The following is a 21,985-nucleotide window of genomic DNA, read 5'->3' as shown; positions in this document are numbered from 1 at the left end:
GAGCGGTCAGAGCACCCTAGGGTTTTCTGCCTCCCTCCCGCCAGGAGCAACCTGGCCCCTAGATTCTCAGAGCAGTGAGGTCCTGGGTCAGGCCCCACATGAGCAAAAAAAGGAACTCTTTGGGGAAGAACATGGCCAAATGTGAGCCTGAGCCCTCACAGCTCTGCCTTGGCGAGGTCACACACACTGACCCCCAGGCTTGGAGATGGCAGGTCTCTGTGCTGTTTTAAAGACATATGCAGCTCTCCAAGAACCATCCTTCTCCCCAGTTCCAGATCTGTCTGGTGGCTCCGTCAAGGCAGGTGTGAGTGGCAGGAAACCCCTCAGGAGGGCTTGGCCCCGGCCACACGTGCAAAGCCCTCCCAGAAGCCCATGGCCACGGCTCTGGCCCGCCTCCATCTGGGAGGGTCCAGGTCGGATTGTCCCAGGACATGACAATACTGTACTACCAGACAAGGGGTGTGCTGTGTGTGGGGGTGGTGGTGAGTACCTCTCTCCGGACTGTTTATATCTGACAATGGTGATGGGACTTCCAGGGGAAAACAGTACACCACTACCTCCCAGGCCACTTCCCAAATCCCTAGCAGACCCTCAAAAATCCTCATTTTCTCCCACAGAGAAAGGGAGATTTCAGAGAAAAATTCGAAACTTGATCCTGGTGTAAACTGAAGACACGATGGGTGGCAACCCTTGCCTGGCCTGTGAGCAGAGCTGCTACACAATGCCTTGGAGACCCTGCTCCTGTCCTGTTGCACCATCTGTGTCTTTGGAGAGGATCTCGCCTGGGCTGGCTGCTCGGATCACCAGAGCCCCAACACCTGGGAGCTCCAGCTCCACTGGCTGCAACACGGCAGCCAATGTCTCATTAGTGGCAGGGCAGCCAGCATGGGAGGGGATGACAAGCCTGGCCCCACAAGCTGTGTCCCCTCTGAGCAAGCTGACTTAGCATTGCTCAGACTCCCTAAAAGCCTCCAGGGACGGGGAGCCCATGACCTCCCGAGACAGCCAAGGGTCTTACCTGCCAATTTAGACCAGCAGGACTTCCAGGCTCTTCTACACACTAGCAGGGCCACGTGGGAAGACTGCAGCAGGTTCCTGGGGGCCTCCAAAGCGTCCTGAGCCTGCAGCCTCTTCCCACATCGTCCTAGAGGGACTGATGGGGGCGGGGAGCCACGGGCCTCTGTTGAGTACCTACCTCATCGCCACCTGGTGGGGTGGTTACCACCACCACCTGACACAAGAACCTGAGGCTCAGAGAGGTTATGTCACCACGTTGAGGTCACACGGCTCGACCAAAGGCAGAGCCTGAGGCCTAACTGCAGACTACAGCTCTCTCCCCACCCAGGTGGAAGAGGCAGCTCCTCCAGGCTTGTCGTTCATCAGTACTCAACATAGGCTGCCTCTTGTCAGCCCAAGCTCTTAGGCGTTCAGACTCTGCTCCCACCTGGAAGCTGCAGAGGCTGGGAACCTCATTAGCTGCTTGGTACTGACAGCTCCCGGGAAGATCTAACACAGCCCTCCCCCCAGGCCCCAGGGCAGGGCAGGTGTGTTGGAGGGTAAATACCTCTCTGGCTGGCTGGGCCCCAAGAAGCTGAATGCATAAGGCATGGACGACACCCAGACATATGGGAAACACTTGCCTGGCCTTCCTGCAAGGATGCAGCGGAAGCTGACTACGGAACCCTCACGAGCAAGAGGAAAGGCAGGTGCCTGAGGCCTCCAGGTCTCAGCTGAAGCAGCCAGCCAGGCCAGCCAGAGGGACAGGGTGTAGGCAGGGGCTCTGGCTGTCCTTGCTCCTGAAGACCGCGAACGGCTGCAAACAGGGTGTGCTGGGCTTCAGAGGTGATCCTGGCAGGGGCCCTTCCAAGAAGCCATTTTCATTCTCCCTTTATAGGTCCTGGGGATGGGGGGACTAGGTCTCACTCAGAGACAAGCCATTTCACTGACAAGCTCCATCAAGTCTGTTTTAATGTTCAGTTTCCTCTGCCCTCATGCATGCGGAGGAGGAAGCCATCAGGCCCCAGTGAACATGTGTGGGGCAGAAATCAAGGCCACTGCAAAGCCACCCCCCTCTCCAGAGTGCTTGTTCCTGGGTAAATCAGAGACAGATGGGCCCACTTTGGGCCTTTTGTCAGATTTATAGGAAACTCCTGGCTCATCCAACCAATGAGTAGTCCATTTCTACGCTGGGAAAGGTCGGTGGGGGAAGCCAGTCATACAGTAGAAAGGTTCGTAAGGGAAAAGTGGACTCCGCTTAGGACTCCAAGGTAGCAAACATTTTCAAGTGGCTCCTTCACGTTAAACTAAACGTGGTCATCTGTGGGTATGTGGGGCCTCCCACAGCCAAGTGGAGAGTCTCCAGGTGCGGACAGCTTGGGTGGAGGGCAGAGGTGCAGGACCCCTGGGGCTCTGGGATGGATGTGATTCCCAGAGCTGAATCCCCTTTATTTATTTACCCAAGTTCCCTAGTACAAATCCCCAGCCTGTCACCCCCCAAATCGACCGAGCTCTTGATTCTTGCTCCCCTGATCATGGTGGTGTTCTCTGCATGATTAGCTGCTGGTTCTCCAGACACTGCTTCAGCTTGTCTTCTGTCAGTGTCAACCGCTGCTCCAGGATGGAGACTGTCTGCAAAATAAACGGTCAAGCTCAGAGGATGGAGGGGCCATCGGGCTGCCCTCAGGCAGTCCCGCTCAGCTGTCTCAGCCTGCTGAACAAATGCCAGCTCTTCCCACCCAGGGTTCCTTCCTGGCGCCTTGTCTCTGGTCTTCATGTCCACTCCTGCTGGTTCGGGATGGTTGTTCTCTGATGTTTGTTGGGCAGCGGGAAGGACATAGTGAGGGAAAGTAGGCAGCAGGTCCCATAGTCCTCGGTCATTGCCCGAGACAGCCAAGGGTGAGGAATCCCCAGCCCCGGTGGTCTGGCATTTAGACTGGAGCTCCAGAGCAGAACCACTTGCTCGTGTGGGCCAGACTCTGTCCATAACCAACCAGAGACCGTCAAGCATCTCCATTCCAAAGGTGAGAAAACTGCATCCACGAAAGAAGGCGCCCCACCTGGGTCCTGCCCACACCTCAGGCCCTTTATCTCTACACCTGGAGAGGCTTCCCAGGCCCTTGAGCCCAGGAGGGCCTCTGCCTGTCCGAGTCCACTGAGGACCATTGCAGGAATGTGCTGTTTGGGGGTTAGGCCCTAATTCCCCAGCTTTGAGCCCATTTTCTCCTCTGTAATGGGAAGGATAATGCCGAGCTCACAGCAGTCCCGGAGACTGAGAGGTGACAGCATGGTGCCCATGTTGTCCACCATGACAATCTGTCATGTTGACTTCCAGAGGCAGAGCCTTTGCTCCCTGGCCTCTCCTGCATACCCAACATGACAGCTGGCCTGTGAACCTGGCTTCCAGACAAGGCTGCAGAAAGCTGCCCCCTTCCTCTGGCTTTGGACAGAGTGTTGACAGACGGGCAGTGGTGTCCAGGCCCACACCAGGCCCTGGGCAAGTCCACTGTGAATGAAGCAGGCTTGGCTCCTGTGCCATGCAGCCTACCGGCATCAGAAAGGGGTCAGATTAAGAAACAAAACTTTCTATTAATTTTACTCATTTGTGGGCTTTCCCAAGAGGTTTTGCCACCTTCCCTGAGGCTCCATGGAGGCTCTGGGCCTTGGTCCAGTAGAAAGGAAACTTTCCTTTCACATATTTAATAAAACATTGAAACATTTTGGGAGGGAGTTTCCCCTCTAAGACTGCTATAAATTTTTGCAGCATCCCGCATGGATGTCAGCCGCTCATGGAGGCTGCTCCTCCTGGCGGCTGGCCCCTTCTAGATGAGTTGGCCGGGATGCAAAGGCTCTGAGCCCTGGGGCACAGGACAGAGCCTGAAAAGTTACTGCCTGTGGAATATGAACTGCACCCTGAGAGGTAGAGCTGAGCTGAAAGAGACGGTCACATTCCCCTCTGCTGGCCGGTCAGCCATGGAGGGGGTCTGCAGCTCATAAAAGTGGCGGCGGAAACAGCCCCCGGCTGGCCCAGAGCAGCATTCCTGGAAGTTTCCACTGGCTGCTGCAAAACTCACACTGAGCCAAGCTCCAAAATCATTCCTCATCCAGACTTTTTCCGATGGCTCTGGACTCCAGGCCCCAGTGGGGGAGCCAGCCAGCTTTTCCTCTTCTGCCCAGCACCATCCCCCTCCCAACACACACACACACACACACACACACACACACACACACACACACACACACTTAAAAATTTTTTTTTCTTCACAGGGACAGAATTTCCAAATGTGGAGGCAGTGGGTGCTGGGCCAATGTCAATACCAGGGGTGCCACGCATTTCACGAGGCCTCTACTTAGTTCCATGGGGGGCCCCATACTTCAGCTCGGTAGAAATATGGCATTAAATCTGATGATGTTAAATTTCTTTGAACAGAAAAGCATCGCTTATTTCACCTCCAGCCCCCTGAATGGAGGGAGGGTGTTGGGGGTCCTTCCTTTGGGAGCTATGAGGGGATGCTTCATAGCACGTTAGAGACAAACAGGCTGAAAAAAAGTCCACCCTTCTCAAACCTGCAGCTTCTCCCCTTTCCCAGGCAAGCTTCTGGAAGAGTCACGTCATCTCTGTGTTTGGTGTCCACTTTCCCTACTCCCTGCGCCCCCAGCCTACTCTGCCAAGATGCTCAGTGGCAGCCACCATCCAGAGATTAAGTCCACCCAGCTCTTCCCCGTCACATATGATCCCGTCCAAACCCCTTTTGAGCTGGAAGGATGGGCCAGGGAGAGGAGGATGGACACTTTGGATTCCTGTGCATTAGAACACAGTCTCTGCTTCACAAATTTGTCTTAATAATCCCATTCCACTAAAGCATGGGACCTCATTTTCATGGGAAACGGTTATCCCTCCTGATAAAGTGAAGCCTGGAAACCCTGATCTCCGATTTGCTGATATGCCTTCCCTCCACCAGGAAAGGGCTTCCCCACTGATGAAAAGGCTCCGATCGGGGAAGCCAAGTAGCAGAGGTCAGACACGCACGCTCAGGGCTGGCGATGCACACAGCGAGAGGGCAGGCAGGCCGGCCACCTGCAGGGAGTCAGCCAGGCCACCACAGCGCGCGCCACCGCCACCGTGCTTCCCCAGCTGCTAGGGCCCCATGCGAGGAGGGAGCAGCATCGCTAGCAGGGACCGATTCCAGGCCATGTCATGTGGCTGTGTTTGCAGTGTGACCTTTACCTGTTGGTTCAGAGCAATATCCCCACAACCAAGTGTCAGGGACACAGCAAGCCTCCATGAGTATGTGCTGCCTCAGCACCCAGAGGGCAGAGCAGAGCCTGCAGCCGTGCCCTCCTGAGGCTCGGGGCCACACCAAGCAGGCTGCTCGTGGCTCACCCCACCTCGCACTCTGGCCCAGCCCTGGGAATTCTCGTCCTGCTACATGGTGCCCATGCTCCCCAGGCCCGGAGACAAGGCCCGCCTGCCCTGGAAGGTGAGGAGAAGCACTGGAAAGGCAGACACCTCTGCAGTCCCTCTAAGTCCATGCTCCCAGCCCAGTCACCTTGCTTTCCTTTTATTCAAGGGTGAATGACCTGGTCCCAGCCTCTCACAAAGTCCCCAAGGGGTTGAAAGCTGGGTGTAGTGGCAGGTGTCAAAAAAGGAAATGGCCCTGCCTGACATGGGTGTCCGAGGGCCTCTGACTTAATTTTAAGTAGGGCGAAGGGAAACTGGAGAAGGGGCTGAGGAGTCTAGGGTTCTGGCTGCTGGGCAGATCTGTCTGGGCAACGCGTCTGGGAAAGACGGCCATTAGCTGGAACTCCTTCATTCTGGGGTCCAAACTCTTCCACAGAGAGGGCCCTCCTGTCTGTTGACCTTGGAGAAAACAGGCAGCTCATGCCCTCTCCCTGGCCCTGTGCCATCCAGACACGAGGTCCCCTTTGTAATTGGGTGTGAAGCCCAGACTCGAGGGAAGACCCAGGACTGGGTTCTGGGGGGCCATTCTGATTCCTGACACACTCTGCTCCAGGGGCTGCTCGACAGCTGACACTCACGGAGTGCTCACAGTATGCCAAGCATTCTATTCCATACAATGACCCCTCAGGGTGGGAGCCTGTATCACCCCCATTTTTTCCGATGAGGAAACTCAAGGCACCAACCAAGTGATACTAACTTGCCAAAAGTCACACAGCTTATAAATGACAAACCTGGACTGTGAACCCTGGTGGCCTGGCTTCAGAGTGCTGGCTAAGGCACCGGGAACTGTGTACCTTTGCTCTGTCCCCATCCACCACATATAAGGAGAGGCCTAACCTACTCCTTCCCCCGCCCCCACCCCCACCCCCACCGCTAGCTCTGGCATCACCCGAGGGCTACTGGCCCTGTGACCCAGCAGACCTGCTTGTCCCCCACCCTATGGCCAAGCTCAAGCAGCCTGAGAACATGCTCCTGGGCCTCTGTGCTCACGCAGCGGCAGCCACCTTCTGTCCTGTCCAAGCCACTTGGTCTGGTGGCTCTGGATTAAATGAGCAGGAGCGGTTGGAAGGGCCATCCCTCAGGGTCACCCAGCAGCGCCCTCACACCATCAGGCCACCCTCCAAGGCAGTTCCCAGGTCTCAGACACCTCCAATGCCCATGAAGTAGAGTCTCTTATCTGGCTAAACATTTAGGTTTGGAATTATCACAGAAGTCACAGCTATGAAAAGGCAATATTATAGGGTTAAAAGGGACATACCGACAATAACCTTTTAATAGATATGCAATGAGAAACGACCCTAACACCTTAATTTCAGATGTCTTCTCTCACTGGGGCGCTTATGCTGCTACAGCGTAAGAGATCAGCCCCCAGACATGGTCTGGTACTCGCCCCGTCACTGCTGGCGCCCCACCCCTCCCAAGACTGGGCTTGACTTCAAACAAGGCACCTCCCTCCCTGAATGGGAGCAACAGGAAGCAGAATTCAGACTCCACGCCTGGACACTGTTACCCCTCGCCCAACACTGTCTGCCTCCCAGGGTCATGGCCTTCACCTGCAAGCCACACGGGAGCCTCTTGGGGCAAGGTCATAGGGGATCCATAATTGTCACCTTCAAAGTCACACCTGTCTGAGGGTCAGGTGGGGGCTTGTTTCAGAACCACCTTCTCCTGCTGTTACCAGCGATTTCCAGGAAGCCACAGCCCTTTCTCATGGAAAATCGTTTCCTTAGAAACACTCCTTTCGCTGTTGAATGAATTCTGTTGTTTCTCTAGACCAAGGGTTGGCACACTCAGCCTGCTGTCTGTTCTTGTAAATAAGGTTTTATTGCTGTGCCCATTTGCTTACATATTGTCTATGGCTGCTTCCTGGCTACAGTGGCAGGTTGAGTAGTTGTGACAGACTCTTATGGCCCCCAGAGCCTAGAATATTAAGAAAAAGTTTGCCAACCTTGGCCCTAGACTCTTCACTCACTCAGATCCTCCCCAGGCACCACGCCGTACTGGCCTGTGCCAGGCCCGGGGTGACAACGGCCCAGAGCAGGCAGACTCAGCTGGGCCCGCAGGGTGCGCAGCGGGTTGAAGAGGCAAGCGCTAAGCAGCTGCGCAGACCAGCGGGGTGCGCTGGGAAAATGGAAGGCGCTGCTTGGTCAGAGCCAGGGGAGGTGGCCCTAGGAAGGGAGTGAGCTAAGACTGAGGAGGAGCTCACCAGGAGAGAGGGGCAGGAAGGCCCCGAGGTGGGAGGGAAGGCAACGAGCAGGAGAGGGGCCTCGGAGGAGGCAGGAGATGGGGCCGGGCCCTGCAGGCCATGCCTGGCGGCCTCATCTTCAGCCGCAGAGCAGCAGGAAGGTGCTGGGGGTTCAAGGCCAAGCGGGGATGAGATCCCTCTGACTGCTCCATGGGGATGGCCCGGGGCATGGCTGTGTGGCTGTGACTAGGCATGATGGAGGCAAGAGAGAATGAGAGGGGATGATGGTGGCTTGGACTAGGGGAGAGGGCTAAGGAGCAAAGTGGACAAAATCAGAGATATCCATGAGGTATGAACCACCACCATCTGGTGGTGAGTCAGATGGGGGACAAGAGAGAACACGCTCCTGAGGCCGAGAACACAGGCTGAGGATGGGCCCCGCAGGAGAGGCCAAGGATGGGCACCACACTAGACAGGCTGAGGCCCCTCTGAGAGGGATGGGAGGGTCAGGCAGGCATGAGGCAGTGTCGGAAAAAGCCTGGTTATTCTGGATTTCTCAGATCATCCTCATTAAGAGGGGGAGAGGGGGCTGGGGGAAGACAGGGAGAGGGAGAGGGCAGTGAATCCACAAGCCCCTGGATACTGGAGAGGAGAATCCAGTGCAGGTGAACTGGGGGCTCCGGCCAGGGCTCACCAGGACCATGTCAGTGATGCTGCTGAAACCCCCTGGAAAGCAGCCTGGCCCCTCAATGGGCACTGATGGAGGGACGGCCCAACCCAGGGACCCAATAGGGAGGAGGATGCTGGAGGCATTGGGGAACAAACCCAAGAGCATGGAAGAGGCCAGCCCGGGCTAGGGGGCGGGATTCCCAGCATGACTCGCCACTGGAGCTCTCCGAGGAAAATCCCCCTGGGAGGCTCAGCAAGGTCATCTCATTCAGATCCTGACTTTCCTGCCGAGTGGGGAGAAGACACTGTGATCTGTCTCCTATTGGGGCAACATTAACAGGGCGAGAGGCTTCTCTCACTCACAGTTCGACAGTGTAAGACGTTTTATGAAACATCCTGAAGGGCCTTCTGAGTGGTGTAAAAATAAATTTTAAAGTGACAGGCTTCTATTTTTAGTCCCCTCTGAATTGTAGTGCTGCTCAGAGAAGTTGCACCAAAATGCCTGTCCTCAGCGATAAGTCTGGTACCTGGGGCCCCCAACTCCAAGTGGGAGGGAACACAGCACTGGGGACATTTTGACAGAGCCACGGGTCCAAACTTCGCTGCCTCAGATGCCTTTTCTCTACTGGCATCGAGTCATCAGGTGTCTGCACCCCACGGGGCCCAAAGTGGCCTGCGTGGGACAGAGCCTGGGTTTGTGTATCTCCACTGGCCTCCGAGGTGGCCAAGGGGAGTGCCTCCACCCCTGAGTCCTGTGACGGGGCCTCACGCATCTGTGATGCTCGGAAAAGGCAAAGTGGGTCCGCGGGGCCTCCGCCTGACTCTACAGCCACAAGGGGCCAGGCCGCGATACTCCCATGGGCTCCACGCAGGTCCAGGGAAGAGTTCTGCGGGCAATGCACGGAGGCGGTGGGAGTCCAGGGCTCCCCGGGAGAACAAATCCCCCACCCTCAGAAGGGGTGGAACAGAGCAGAAGGGGGGCGGTGCAAGTTGCCCACAGCCTTGTGGAGCAGCGCACAGTTCTTTCAGGCCCACATGCTCTCCCTGGGCTCTGTGGGCCCTTCCTTTGCCCCCGCTTTCTCCTGTTGACCGCCCACTTCCCAGGCCCCCACTTCCTCACGGTGTGTCCTCCCCTTCTTTCAGCCCTGCCAACCTCTTTTTTCTCCTCAGCCTGGTTTCCTCTTGAGGTGGGCTTGTCCTCCATTTTTCCTCAGCTCTTTCCCCACGAGTACTCATTTCTGTCTCCTTTTCATCCCCTTTTCACTTTGTGTTTAGGGAGAAGGCAAAGAGAAAAGCAGCAGGATGTGTCGGTCTGGCCCACAGGGACTGAGCTCCGCGTGAAGTCCAGGCCCCTGACTCGGCTCACGTGCTCTGGGGCCAGCAAACCTGGGAAGGAGGGTTCCAACCCTGACAGGAGGCCCAGAAGGCCTCTGTGAGGAGATAGCACAGGACAGGCCAAAGAAAGTGTGTTCCAAGCACAAGGTGCAAAGGCCCTGAGACAGAGAAGAACACAGCACACTCTTGGCACTGTCAGGAGTCCAGTGTGGTTGGTTTGGAGTGATTAAACAGGGAAGAGAGTATGGCGGTCACAAGGAAGGTGGAGGAGGGGTCCCAGGGCCCTTACCCAAAAAGGGACAGGAATGGGACGCCTCCACTCCCTAGCACTGCCTCACCAGATTCACAAATCTGAGCAGGGACAGCCAGGGAGGATGGTGCTCCTGCATGCCCGTGGCCACTTTTCCAAGCACTGGATCCAGAGTGGACTCTGGGAGAAGGGGCTCAGTCTGGGAACGGATCATGGCTACCTAGTTTCACAACAGGTGGTGAATCCAGAGGGAGTGAACTGGCACTTCAGAAACGGACCAAAGTGCACCCCCGGAGCCACGCCCCTTCCAGCAGCTGCTCCTCCTTCCAGAGCCACTGCTGCCACCACCTTTATTGAAGGTCTCTTGCACATACTGGTGTGCAAATGTAGCAGGAAAACTGGAGCCATAACTTCTACAAAGCTCTGAGGGGCCACAGAACCCTCACGAGCCCTCCTGACATCATCATCCACTCTCACACTTGTCAGGTGCCCATCACATGCAGCAACGAGAGACTCTGGCTCTGAGGGGCTTCCAGGCACTGATGGGATGCAGTACCAGTCCTATCTGGGAGGGCTTTTGGCAAAGCTGCCACGATTGATAGTGAAAAACATTTTGGAGGAAGGGAAAAGAATGAGGGTGACCAGCCAGCCGTTCTCTCCACATTTCTCAGCTCTTGGGCTAGTTCCTTATGAAATGCTGCCACGTGTGCAGGCCTCACTCACTCCAGGCCCTCCCACCACACTCCCCAACGCTGTCCAGGTCTGCAGGCAACCCTTCTTCCCAGCAGACCCCACTCCCCCAGCCAGGGCACTTCCATGGCCACTTTCTGCTCTAAGCAGAGCCCCACAGGGTGCATGGGGCCCCTCTTAGGTGAGTGGTATTGGTTTCTATGGTTGAAAGGCCCTCCTGGGCCTCCCTGGAACATGGAAGACAGGTTGCACAGAGGTGAACAGGGTGGCTGGGCCAGAAACAAACTGACGATGGAAGCAGAGAGCTGACATCCAGCCACGTGCCCCCTCTAGCACTCTGCCTTGTGGCAAGGGGGAACTAAAACTGCTCTGGGATGGCAGTCTCAGGAAGCCAGGAGACTGGGACCTCAGTGTCCGAATGGGGCAAAGGGGGCAGTGGGGCAAGAGGGCTGAAATGGTTGGGGGTAGGAGTGCCACACAAGCACACACCTACTACAGCGTGGGGAGAAGGTCAGGCTGAAAGAAGGGACGCATGTAGGGCAGAGGCAGCACCTGGGAGAAGGCCGGGGGAGGGCAGTGGGAATGGTGAGCATGGAAGGGCACTGGAGTGGGTCGGGGAGGCCGCAGGAAGGGCTGACGAGGGTGCAGGGAATGTCCAAGCCCCCTCTGGCTGCTGTGTTGGGCTGGGCATGGTAGTCGCATCAGGGCTCTGCCCAAGGAGTCTCCTCGCCTGACCCAGGACCCCAGGGCCCCCAATATACAGTGAGTGCTGAGGACCCCAGGCATGTCCCACTTGGTGACTGCCTCTTCTCAGTCCCCATCCTTTTGCCTCAGCTTCCTGGTGACTCCTCACCTCCTTGCCCTCCATGCTGCTTCTGCTATATTCCTTTTCTGTTCAAGAGCTCAGGAAGAAAGGCCAGACTCCTGGATGTGGCATTCACATGGCACTCAAGGCCTGCGTTGCCCGTCACTACTGCTCTCCCTGCCCAAAGCCCACCTACTCGAAGCCCCACTCTGGCCCTGCTCCCCCAAGAAGTCCCCCTCATCCCCCCCCTCCCCACCCCCCCGTGCTCGGGTCCCTGCCCTCCTCCTCTCTCACCACGTCATGGCTGTAACACAGGTGTGGGCCTTAGAAAATGCTGTCAGAGTGACTCCTGGTCCCCACCTTTGTCCCAGGTGGTAAGAGCACAGGCTCTGGAGCTGTACTGCCTGGGCTCAAATCTGAACTTGATCACTAACTTGCTGAGTGGTCTTGGGCAAGTTACCTGACCAGGGGTTCAGATTCCTCATCTGTGCAACGCACCTCTTGTAGAGCCATCGTAATAGGGTTGGCGAAAAAAAAAGTTCGTTCGGGTTTTTCCATAACATCTTATGGAAAAACCCAAACGAACTGTTTGGCCAACCCAACACTTTATTAATAGCTACTATTTACATGGCACATGCTCTGGGCAGGGATGCACCGTGGGCAACATGGCTCCCCCAGCTCACAGGGGCCATGGCTAAGCTCTGGGCTGTTTGAGGGGGCGGCCCTAGGCACAGGTGGGGCTTGATGAGGCTCCAAAGAAGGTGGCCTGTGGTCAGGCCTCGTAGGGCCTGAGCCATCAGGGCACGTGGTGGTCTGGCTGCTTCTTAAAGTTCTCCTGTGACGGAAAGTTCCTTTTAATCATTTCCAGGCTTATGGTTGATTCTGGCTCCTCCAGGCGGTCTCCCCAGAGGGGCTGGGGCACCCCAGCCCCCTTCCCCCAACACAGGAGTCAGATTCCTGCGGGGTAGGGGGTCCCAGGTGCCCTGGGCCTCAGGGCGAGGGCACAGTCACCCAGCCATGCCGCTGGGGGCACTTGTGCCAGGCTATGGGAAACATCCAGGGGCTGGCCATTGGCTCAATGCCCCTGTCTCGACAGTGCCACACAGAATGTCTAACTTTCCTATGGTTTCACTGCAAAGATGGAACAGTGTGGAATTAATCTCCCTTGTAGAAGGGTTTTGACTTCACTCAGATTCTAAAGATCTAAAACAGATGCAACAAAAGGGGAATCTCTTTGCTGTGGGGTCTTGTGAGCTATCAAAACAAAGTGGGGCTGCTGGGCTCAGCGCCTGCCTGGCTCTGCCTTGTCTCCTGGCAGCTCTGGCTCTGGCTCTCGGTGTTCGTGCACGTGTGTGTACACACATGCAGGGCCCTGGCTTGCTGATGGTGCCCTGGCCAGCCCGTTGCCACATGTCAGGGGTGAGTGGGGGCCGGAGGGGCCAGCCCATCTCCCTGGGGTTGCTGGTCTGGGCCCAGCTCTTCCTACCACCAAAGGCTCTGCCTCTCAGCCCCAGCCTCGGTCCAGCGCCTGAAGGTCTGTGGTACAGGGGCCTTCGAGTCAGAGTTGTGAACGCTGGCCCTCGAGCGGCCTGCTGATAGCCATCAGGGTGCCAGCCCCACGAGGACAGGGGTTTCTGTCTATTCTCGCTCACCACTGTCTTCCTGCTCCCAGGCCCAGCTGCTGGCACATCACATGTGCACAATGAGTGCTGGATGGACACAAGCCAGACCCTGAGTGCCATGGGAACGCAGAGGAGGCCGGTCCTGCACCAGCCAGTCCAGGTCCCCCGGGCCTGGGGCAGCCCTACTCTGGGGATGAGCCTGGCTGGCTGGTGAGGAACATTTCCCCCAGCTTGGGCCTTGGGCCTGGTGGGCTTGAGGGGCTGGCAGAGGAGGGAGTGGAGGGTGGGCAGGCTGGAGCCCGAAGGGCCACCGCCAGATGGCCTTGGGAGGGAGGAAGCCTCCTGGCCTCAGCAGGAAGTAGGGGTGCGCAAAGTGGGGTAGGAATCCAGGAAGCAGCCCAGTTCCTCCCCTCCCCACCTCATGCTGATTTGATGAGGACTAAAAGTTTCGGGGCCTAAACTTTAGAGGGGGAGGAGTGGAGATTCCCGCTCATGCTGACGTCTGGCATGTTAACTTGTCCAGCATCACACACAGCTGATGCACAGAAAAACAAGTTTCTACAGAAATTCCTCGCAACCTCTCTGGGCTCAGTAACTGTCTTTTTAACCACCTCTCGTCACCCCCCAGTCTGCTGCCAACAACACAAATGAGCTTTTGTCCCTTGAGCCCAGAGGTCCATGTTTCTGCTTCACATTGTCTCAGGGATATAGGATTTCTTGGGCGTTTCTGCATCCCCCAGCCCCCACCTCTAACGAGGATTAGCTCTCTTCGGGAAGTGCATGGGACACTATTTTCTATTGGTGGATTAGCTATGACATTAAGGAATCTTGGCTAATTTACTTTCCTTATGGCTTTATAGCAACTCCTTTTAAATAAATGCAGGCTTTTCCATATTACTGCTTACCCCCAAAGGAGAAGCTATTAAAAGTGGGGCCACTCACCAACATCCATTAAAACCGGATGCTGCAGGGCCCCGTGGGGTGCTACCCACACCAGGAGGAAGACCTGAGCCACAGTCCCCGCCATGCCGACCCTGGCCTGGGTTCAAGCTCATCTCTCTGCCAGCCATGGGCACGCCACCAGGGAAGGCAAGTGTCTGACAGGGACAGGCCCCAAGGTGCAGGATGCCAGTCACTGCTCAGCTGTACTCTGGCTCCAGGGTAAGTCCAAACAGGGCTGACAGCGGGGCATGAACCTTGGCCTTGACCACCTTCAGTATCTCCTTTCTTCAGATGCTCACTTTTTCAGCAATCCATATAAAATAGTTAATTTGCCAGCACTCGATAAAACACAACCATCACAAGTCAGAGACTGCTTGGTAGCTTGTTGGAGGCCCGGAAAAACTCAGTGCAGCCTGGCAAGTCAGACTGTGGCCCCTGTCCAACAGTCCCACCTCAGGGACGAAGGCTCACAGGCTCCCCCTGCCCTGTGGAGTGCCTGCTGAGCCACAGTGGGAGACCCAGCCTCTCATCTTGGCTGGTTTTCTGGAGCTACCACCTAGGCCCAGATCAGAATGGGGGGAACAGAATCGCTCCCCCAAATGCCACGCTCTGCTGAGTTCAAAGCTCCTTTCCGTTTTTTCTCCTCCCACAGAGCCGAGGCTACCGTGGGTACAGTGAGGGTCTGTACCAACAGTCCAGGCCCAGAAAGGGCCCTCTGCAGAGCGGGCGGAGGGAAATGGCAGGCCCGACTGCAGTCTTTCCCGACCCAGCTCTCACAGCGCTTCATGCAGGAGGGCGCCAAGTGGCCATGAGGCAGCTAGGGCTTGGTTAATCTCAGAGCCATGTAGGCCCGTTTGAGGCTGCCTGTCACAACCAGAAGACTCGTAGGCCCCTTCTTGTGGCCTGTGCTTGACCCTTCTTTGGAGGGCCCTTGGGTCCCCAGAGCAGTGAGAGCAAATCGCCTGGGTCCCCTTCCTCCCTCCTCTCAGAATCATCCAGAGTCAGTCTGAATGAGATGTCCCTGCATGGGTCTAGCTCTCCTAGATCTCCCGCTCCAGCTTCTGCTCCCCAGCCCCCAGCTCCAGGCCTGCTCTGGGCCTCACAGGGGAAATCTCATAAGACCGTGAATGTTCCCAGGCCCCAGAGGTAACCGCAGCCATCCCGAGCCCATCTGGTGGGCAGGGGCCTTCCATCTGCAGCTTCTTTGGGGAGGGGGTGCTTTCTGCCACGACCACAGACAGGATAGAGTACGGAGCTGCCATCCAGCCCCTCACGCAATAATAAACACAAGCTCGCCCCGTCTTTGACTGCTGCCTGCACACTGGCCCTGACTTGGTACTCCCCATGCCTCTGCATTTGCAAAGCCAGAGAAGCCTCTGGATGAACTGTCAAAATGAGCAACAGGGCTGGGGAAGGGCCAGGGCCCAGCCCCTCTGCAACTGGCTAGAGTCAGACCCCAAATGTCTAACAGAGTGTCTTCAGTCCCTTGTCCCCAGGAAGCAGGCTCTTAACAGAGGAAAAACAAGTCTCCAAACCCCAAGTGGTAGGAGGTCCGGCTGTCCTGAAGTCGACTCTGGCCCAAGGGCAGCCCTTAAATATCCAGAAAGAGGAGGCTGGCTAAACCCACTTGGGATTATACATTATACACAGTCAAGGCTAAGTGGCGAGATAGGCTGCTGTGGAGGGAGGGCCCGCTCTTGCGGAAACCAGCCAACAATCACCCCTGCGGTCCTGCCTGGGTGTGCGAGCGCCGTCGGGAGGGCTGCACACACCTCACAAAAGGGGATTACTTGCGGGGGGCAGGGAGGTGCTTTCACTGCACATCATCCCGACAAGTTCCATCTGGGCACACCTGGGAGTACCCGCCCCCAGGGAAAATGGCAGAACGGCTCTAAAGTCTGGAGTCTCTTTCCACAAACAACAGCTGGTCCGTCCGGGAAAGAGGCACCCCGAGAGCCCACACCGGGCCTGCCCAGTGTTCCCACCTTCCCTGTGTGGGATGCCTCACCCGAGCAGCCCATCAGATAGGAAACTGCCAGGAACTTGGGGGGCTGGGACAGGGTGTCTTGAAGCAATGGGTCACTCTATCCAACTCCCCAAAGCAAACAGGCCAAAATCCTTATCCTTGTTGAGTCTGGTCAGCAGCGCTGCAACAACCTGGACCTTTAAACCACAGGGCTGGGTGGCCTGCCCACGGCTGCTTCCCACGGCGCACATGTTCCGGTCCCCGAGCCCATCGGCCCCCAGTGAGTCACAGGAACCTGAATGTGTGACATCACAGCCTTGCTGTGGCCAGCCTCAAGCACAGCTGCCATGAGAAAACACAGTTGGAGCAGGAATTTCATGGCTTGGTATTTTTAAAAAGCAGCAAGACGTGAAATCGGAGTCAAAAATAACTGCTGTGGGCTTCTGAGGCGAAACCACCGGCCGCCTGCCGGGCCCAGGCCCCGCACTGCAGCCTCCCTAGCTCCTGGGTACCGCCCACATTGCCATGCCACGCCCCACGCCCACACCCTCGCCCTCGAGGAAGACCCAGGGCCCCTGCAACTTCCAGACACCACCCAACCTCTGTCACTCAGGAGCTGGTGAAGGAAGTGAAGGGAGCCAAGGTGGGAGGTGAGCTCCCAGGGGACTCTGGCTGTGAAAACAGCCTCTCCCTGCTCACTGGTGACCATCCCAGCACCTGCGAGAGGGACCCTAAATCACTTGGCAGAACCCCCAGAAGAACACCAGGGGAAAGGTCAGGGCCTCTGAATGCCCATCACCAAGCAGGCAGGCCTGGCAGGGGTCCACTGTGGAGCCCCTCCTCTTGGAGTGGCCACAAGGGGAGGGGCCCGGCTAGGGGTGGAGGGGAGGGGCGACTTATGGAAAGAAGGCCCTAAGAGCAGTCCCGGCCCCACCTGAGACGCCGACCTCTGCTGCCCACCCCAGAGGGCAGACAGATGGGCAGGGCCTCAAGTTTCCCCTCAGTGGAGGAGGAAACCATGGCTTTCTCAGGAAGAGGCAAGGCTGTGCCAGAGCATCTGCGGCTTCTAACTCCTGGTCTGAGCTTTGCTCTGACTCCTGCAGGCCTCTGGGATTGAGCCATCTATCTCAGGAAGAGAAGACTGGGGCAGGCCCAGCAGGACAGTGACCAGGGTGGCGGCAGGACAGGTGTGTGTTCTCCCCAGATGGGGAGGGGAGAAGGTGGGGCCCAGGACAGGCTCCCGAGAGGAAGAGGGGGGGCACACACACGGCTCCCAGCACCCATACTTGTGACCTCAGCCCTAGTTGCTTTTGAGAATTCCCATGAGGGGTTTTGAAAACCAAAAAGTCACCCAAAGAAAAACCTAAATCCTATCGTTAGGAAATCTATTTCCCCCACAACCATTACGGTAACTCAATTCAGAGGATGGCTGTCACAAGATATATATATACATCTTTGAAGAGCTTCAATCCTGGCCCCAATGCCTGGGTCTGGGTTCAAGGACCGCATCTAATGGGCCCCACGACCCACCCCTGATTTTCAACAGTCCCCAGGCACCCAGTCCCTCTCGTCACCTCCTGGGCCCTCCTCCTGGGCCTTCCTGGACGTTGAGAAAGACCTCCTCTTTGTCTCCCTCTCATCCTAATGCCTAGTCAGACCACTAGATCTCACTGGCAGCTCAAAAGCATTCATGGGACTCCAGCAGTTACAGACATGCGTGGAATGTCCACTCCTGTGTCACCTGACCACACTGGTGTTTTCCCACACTGACCCTTGGAGAACATCGACCTAGCACACCCAGGTAATCCAGAGCTTCACCATAGTGCTCAGAGGACACGAGCAGGCTTGGCTGTCCCCACTTTACATGCGAGGAAGCTGAGGCTCTGGGGAGCAACATCACCTGCCCAAGGTCACCCAAGTGATGAGCAGTGGAGTTGGCCCTCAATACCAGGAGGGCAAGTACGCCCAGGTTAATGGGCAGTGGCTCACTGGGCTGAGCAGAGCAGCCCTGACACCCAAGGGAGGTACCTCTGTTCCCTACAGCTGATAGGGACGTGTAAGGCCAAACACACCCTGGCTGCTCAGGACACAGGGTCCAGCTGGGATCAGCGTACTGAGGAGCTCAGTGAGGCCCCAAACAGCAACCTCACAGGGGCAAGGGGGGGGTTTCCCTCACACAAAGAAGGGCCAGGGCAAGGGGGTGTGCTCTCTGGCTGGTGACCTCAGGGGCCGGGCCTGCTGAGCTCTGTGATCACAGAGGGCTGAGCAAGAGCTTCTGGCCTTAACTTTCAGAAAGGTCAAGTTTGGTTTGCAGATAAACTTCTCAATGAAGCCATACCTAACTACACAGTTAGCAAGGGAATGGTTACACAATGGTTAACAAGGGAAGCTGGGGAAGCTCTGACCTACAGCAGGTCGAGCTCAGGATCACCTGGCATCCTGGAGAAGCCCCAGGCTGAGTGAACCCCAGAGCTGGTCCAGGCACAAGCCGTATCTAGGCACAACACCCTATCTGCACCGGGCATGAGGTGACCTGTGAGCACCAGGCAGGAGGATAACACAGGGCTGCAGAGGAAAGCCCTTGGAAAGTTGCAGGCCTCAGATAAACATCAGGAGGAAAATTATGATGAGGATGTGATCCCCACACTCTGAGGACTTCCCATCTAAAACAACACTGTGGGGAGACCCGACAGCCCGGGGCAGCCCGAAGAGTGAACCTGTCCGGGCATGAGATGCACGAAGGGCTGTGTACCTTGCACTGTGCTCTGGAGGAGCAGAGGTGTCGCGGGAGTACCTTGTACTCCCATCCTATCTCCCTGAATAAATACACTTTTGAAAAACAATGTATGCACTCTACTAAAAAGGTATTCCTAAAAAAATAAAACCACACAACCCCAATTCGGGAGTTAAAGGGCTGGATTCAGATGCCGCACATGTCCCTGGGGCAGTCTGCTTTCCATGGGGGCTAAAGGAAGCGCCTCACTCCCTCGGGAGCCCAGCGGCATCGCAGGGGCTGACTGCTGTGCTGTCCTGCCCGTTTCCTCACCTGCTTCCTCCCTCCTGCCGTGAACCTGAGCCAGGGCGGCTGCAGAACTCACCTCCTGGGAGAAGGGCCCTGACAGCTCCACCCCCGGCCCAGGTCCCAACCTCTCTGTGTCCCTGTCCCTACTCCATGACAGACCCTCAGCGTGGGTCTGGCCCGACTCTGCCCTGCTCAGTGGCCACACCAGGAGCGCAAATGCCTACGCTGCTTCTTCTGTTAGCCCAGGCCAAAGGACTCGTGGCCCTCTCCACCTGGCCCACGGGACTCCCGTCTGGCGCACTCTGCCCAGCTGTCTCCCACGGTCCTGGTTGCCTGCTCCTCCTAGGAGGCCTGGCTCTGACATCAGCAGATTCAGTCCTGGGCCCTCCTAAGGTTGGGATTGGGTCTCGCTCAGGGCCCCACACACAGAAAAGGCTCAGTGAACGTGTGTGCACGGAGGGAACCCTCCACACCTGCTGTGAGGGCGGGGGAATGGCTCTCCTGGGCAGGGAGGCAGGGGGAACCGGGGAGCTGTTTCTGGTGCCGTCGTGAGGATCCCCCTGCACCCATGCCAGCCAGGCCCTGAAGAGTGACAAGGTCAGCAGCAGGAGCAGCACTGAACACGTCAGCAGAACATGGCATTGCTGGGCACCGTTCAAAGAGCTTCACACAGGCGGAAACATCCCATCTGCACAAGAGGCCCGTAAAGTGGACGCAATTATCAGCTCTGTGTCCCGGATCTGGAAACTGAGGCACGAAGAGGTTAAGTGACTTCCCAAGGTCACTGAGCTAGAAATGGAAAGCCAGGATTTGCACCCAAACAAGCTCTGAGCCACATTTTCCCCCAGGCCTGCTCAGCCGCCTGACCTCTGGGCCTCTGGTTTGCACAGAGCGGCTATGGATGAGGACTGAGGCCGGGTCCTTAGCCTTCAGACGGGTGCCAAACGGGCCACACACCTTCAGAGAGGGTTCGATCATTGGGCCGCATCCAGCCTGCTGAGTGGGAAGGCAGGCTCTGAGGACAGTGAACCTCCAGAGTGGAGCGCCTTCTGTCACTTGGGACTGGAGGCTCTGTGACTCGCTCAGTAAACATCCTGGCCACTGCCCACTGCAGCCCTGGGCTTCTTCCCTGAAGGATGTTCTTCAGGACGGAGGCCCACAGGACCTAGAAGGCAGTGTCCCTCTCGGAGGCCGCTTAGAAATAGACTTCCTTGTGGGGGAGGGAAGGGGCAGTGATGGGGCGGGACGGAGGAGAACAGCATGATTCAGACAGAGAACTCTGAAATAGGTGTCAGTGTCGGGGTGGCCACGACACCTCTGCTCCTCCAGAGCACAGGCGCACGCCAGGAGGGTGAGGAGCGCCACTGAGGGGAAAGCATCTGAGGCCAACACCCACAGGCCAAGTAGGCGCAGAGCCCCAGCTGAGCTACCCGCATGGGGAGGACAGCGGTGGTCACCCAGCTCTAGGCCTCAGGGGAGCCTCCAGAGAGGGGGCTGTCCGCAGCCAGGCTGGTCCCAACGGGAGGGGAGGCTTTGGCTGGAGCTAAACACCTCAGCTAGGGCCCCAACTCCAGGAGGGGACGTGGGCCTGGAAAACAACTGGCGACCAAGCCCGAGGTAGTACGCAAATTCGTGCAGACGCCTCCCCACACCATTTTGAAAACAGGTTGCACTCTAAGGTCCCAACTGGGGGCTTCATCTGTGGAACCCAAGTTGCCTCAAAATATGTTGACTCCATCAGGAACACGCCACACTTTGTGGCCTTCAGGAATGCAAAGCGGGCGACTGGTTGATGGGCTTGGCCGCTGGTGGGGGGGCAGTGCTGTCTGGATTTGCAAAGGGGGCTGAGCGGTGTGACCCCGGCCACAGGCCAAGGTTTCACTTATTCCCTGTGATGCCAGTTTCTTACAAAGTTACTACCAGACTCCTGACTGCTAACACATAACAAAAACCTTCCATGTATGCCCTTAACACACAGTGACGGGAAATGTTTCTAGTGTTATACTCCTCTGGATCCAATGAGGCTATTTTTAACTACCTTCTCAGACTTAATTTCCAATTTTATCCTATAAAGTTCTAATTCATTCCACCTCCCCTGAACTCTCACTTGATGAGGCTGTGAAGAACATGAGGCAGGCTTGGCAGTTTCTGACGGCTCTGAGGTGGGAGAAGTTTTCTAGGTCTTTGCTCATCTCCCTCTCTCAGCACACGCCTCCTCCTCCAGGGCTTAGAGGCTCTCGGCAATGTCTGTATGATGTGCGCATAGTCCCACCATCCCCTAGTCACCAATGCCTGACCTTTCCCCTCAAATGTCCTTCCTTCAGTGGGTCCAGGGTGTGCAGTACCAGCTGGGATGCTGTGACACGCTGTGGACCATGGGACACAAAGTTGAGGAGGTTTTCGCACTTAGCCTCAGATCCAGAGGTAGGGAAGAGACGCCACGTCACTTCAGCTCCATCTCCGTCAGAGACCCAAGGGTCCTCGGCCTCCCTCTTGCATTCCCCCTCTAGCCGTGAGCCAGCACAGACGGGGGGGTCTGCACCCAGAGCCCAGGAGGGAAGGGGCCTGAGGACCTTTAAGTCCTGCCTCGGCCCAGCTGCCACCACCACCTACATGCCCCATGTCAGCTGTGCTGGGCTCTGCTTGTTGCCTGGATGTGCCCATGGCCCCTCCAGACCTGCAGGCAGGCTGTTCCCTCTGCAGGACCGCTCTTCCACCCCAGCAGAAGACGCCCCATTGGGCATGCCCGCAGTGCTGGCTGCCACCTCTCGTCAGGGCGCTTTGCTCTCACTGGAATTGCTGCAATGCAAGTCTGTGTTATGAGCTGCCAGATGCACTTACGCTCCTGGTAGTGATGGGGCCACATTGATCTCCCTGATGAGGGTGGTCAGTGCCACAGCTAACACCTACTGAGCAGCTATCTAGGGCCAGGCACAGGTCAAACACTTCCTGCAGATTCATCTCCTTTAATGCTGACCACAAACATGGCAGGCTCATCACAGATAAACACACCAGGGCTTGGAGAGCCGAAGGGATGTCTC

At 56.9% G+C, this 21,985-nt stretch overlaps 1 protein-coding gene across 3 annotated transcripts in view; it reads right to left on the bottom strand.

The window, feature by feature from the left end:
• Window positions 1-1,957: 1,957 nt before the first annotated feature.
• POC1A (POC1 centriolar protein A) overlaps window positions 1,958-21,985 on the bottom strand; it is a 95,341-nt gene continuing 75,313 nt past the window's right edge. For 2 of the 3 annotated variants that reach the window (XM_032650373.1, XM_032650374.1), the window contains one exon: window positions 2,425-2,628. In XM_032650373.1, the coding sequence (XP_032506264.1) occupies window positions 2,530-2,628 (99 nt within the window). In that variant the 3' untranslated portion in view covers window positions 2,425-2,529. Of the gene's footprint in view, window positions 2,629-21,985 lie in introns of all 3 variants that reach the window. The other variant, XM_032650375.1, reaches the window with a different exon arrangement.

This window comes from Phocoena sinus, chromosome 11 (genome assembly GCF_008692025.1).
Source record: "Phocoena sinus isolate mPhoSin1 chromosome 11, mPhoSin1.pri, whole genome shotgun sequence".
Lineage (NCBI taxonomy): Eukaryota > Metazoa > Chordata > Mammalia > Artiodactyla > Phocoenidae > Phocoena > Phocoena sinus.
Note: the sequence above shows the minus strand (reverse complement) of the source record. Positions and strands in the feature narration are given on the sequence as shown.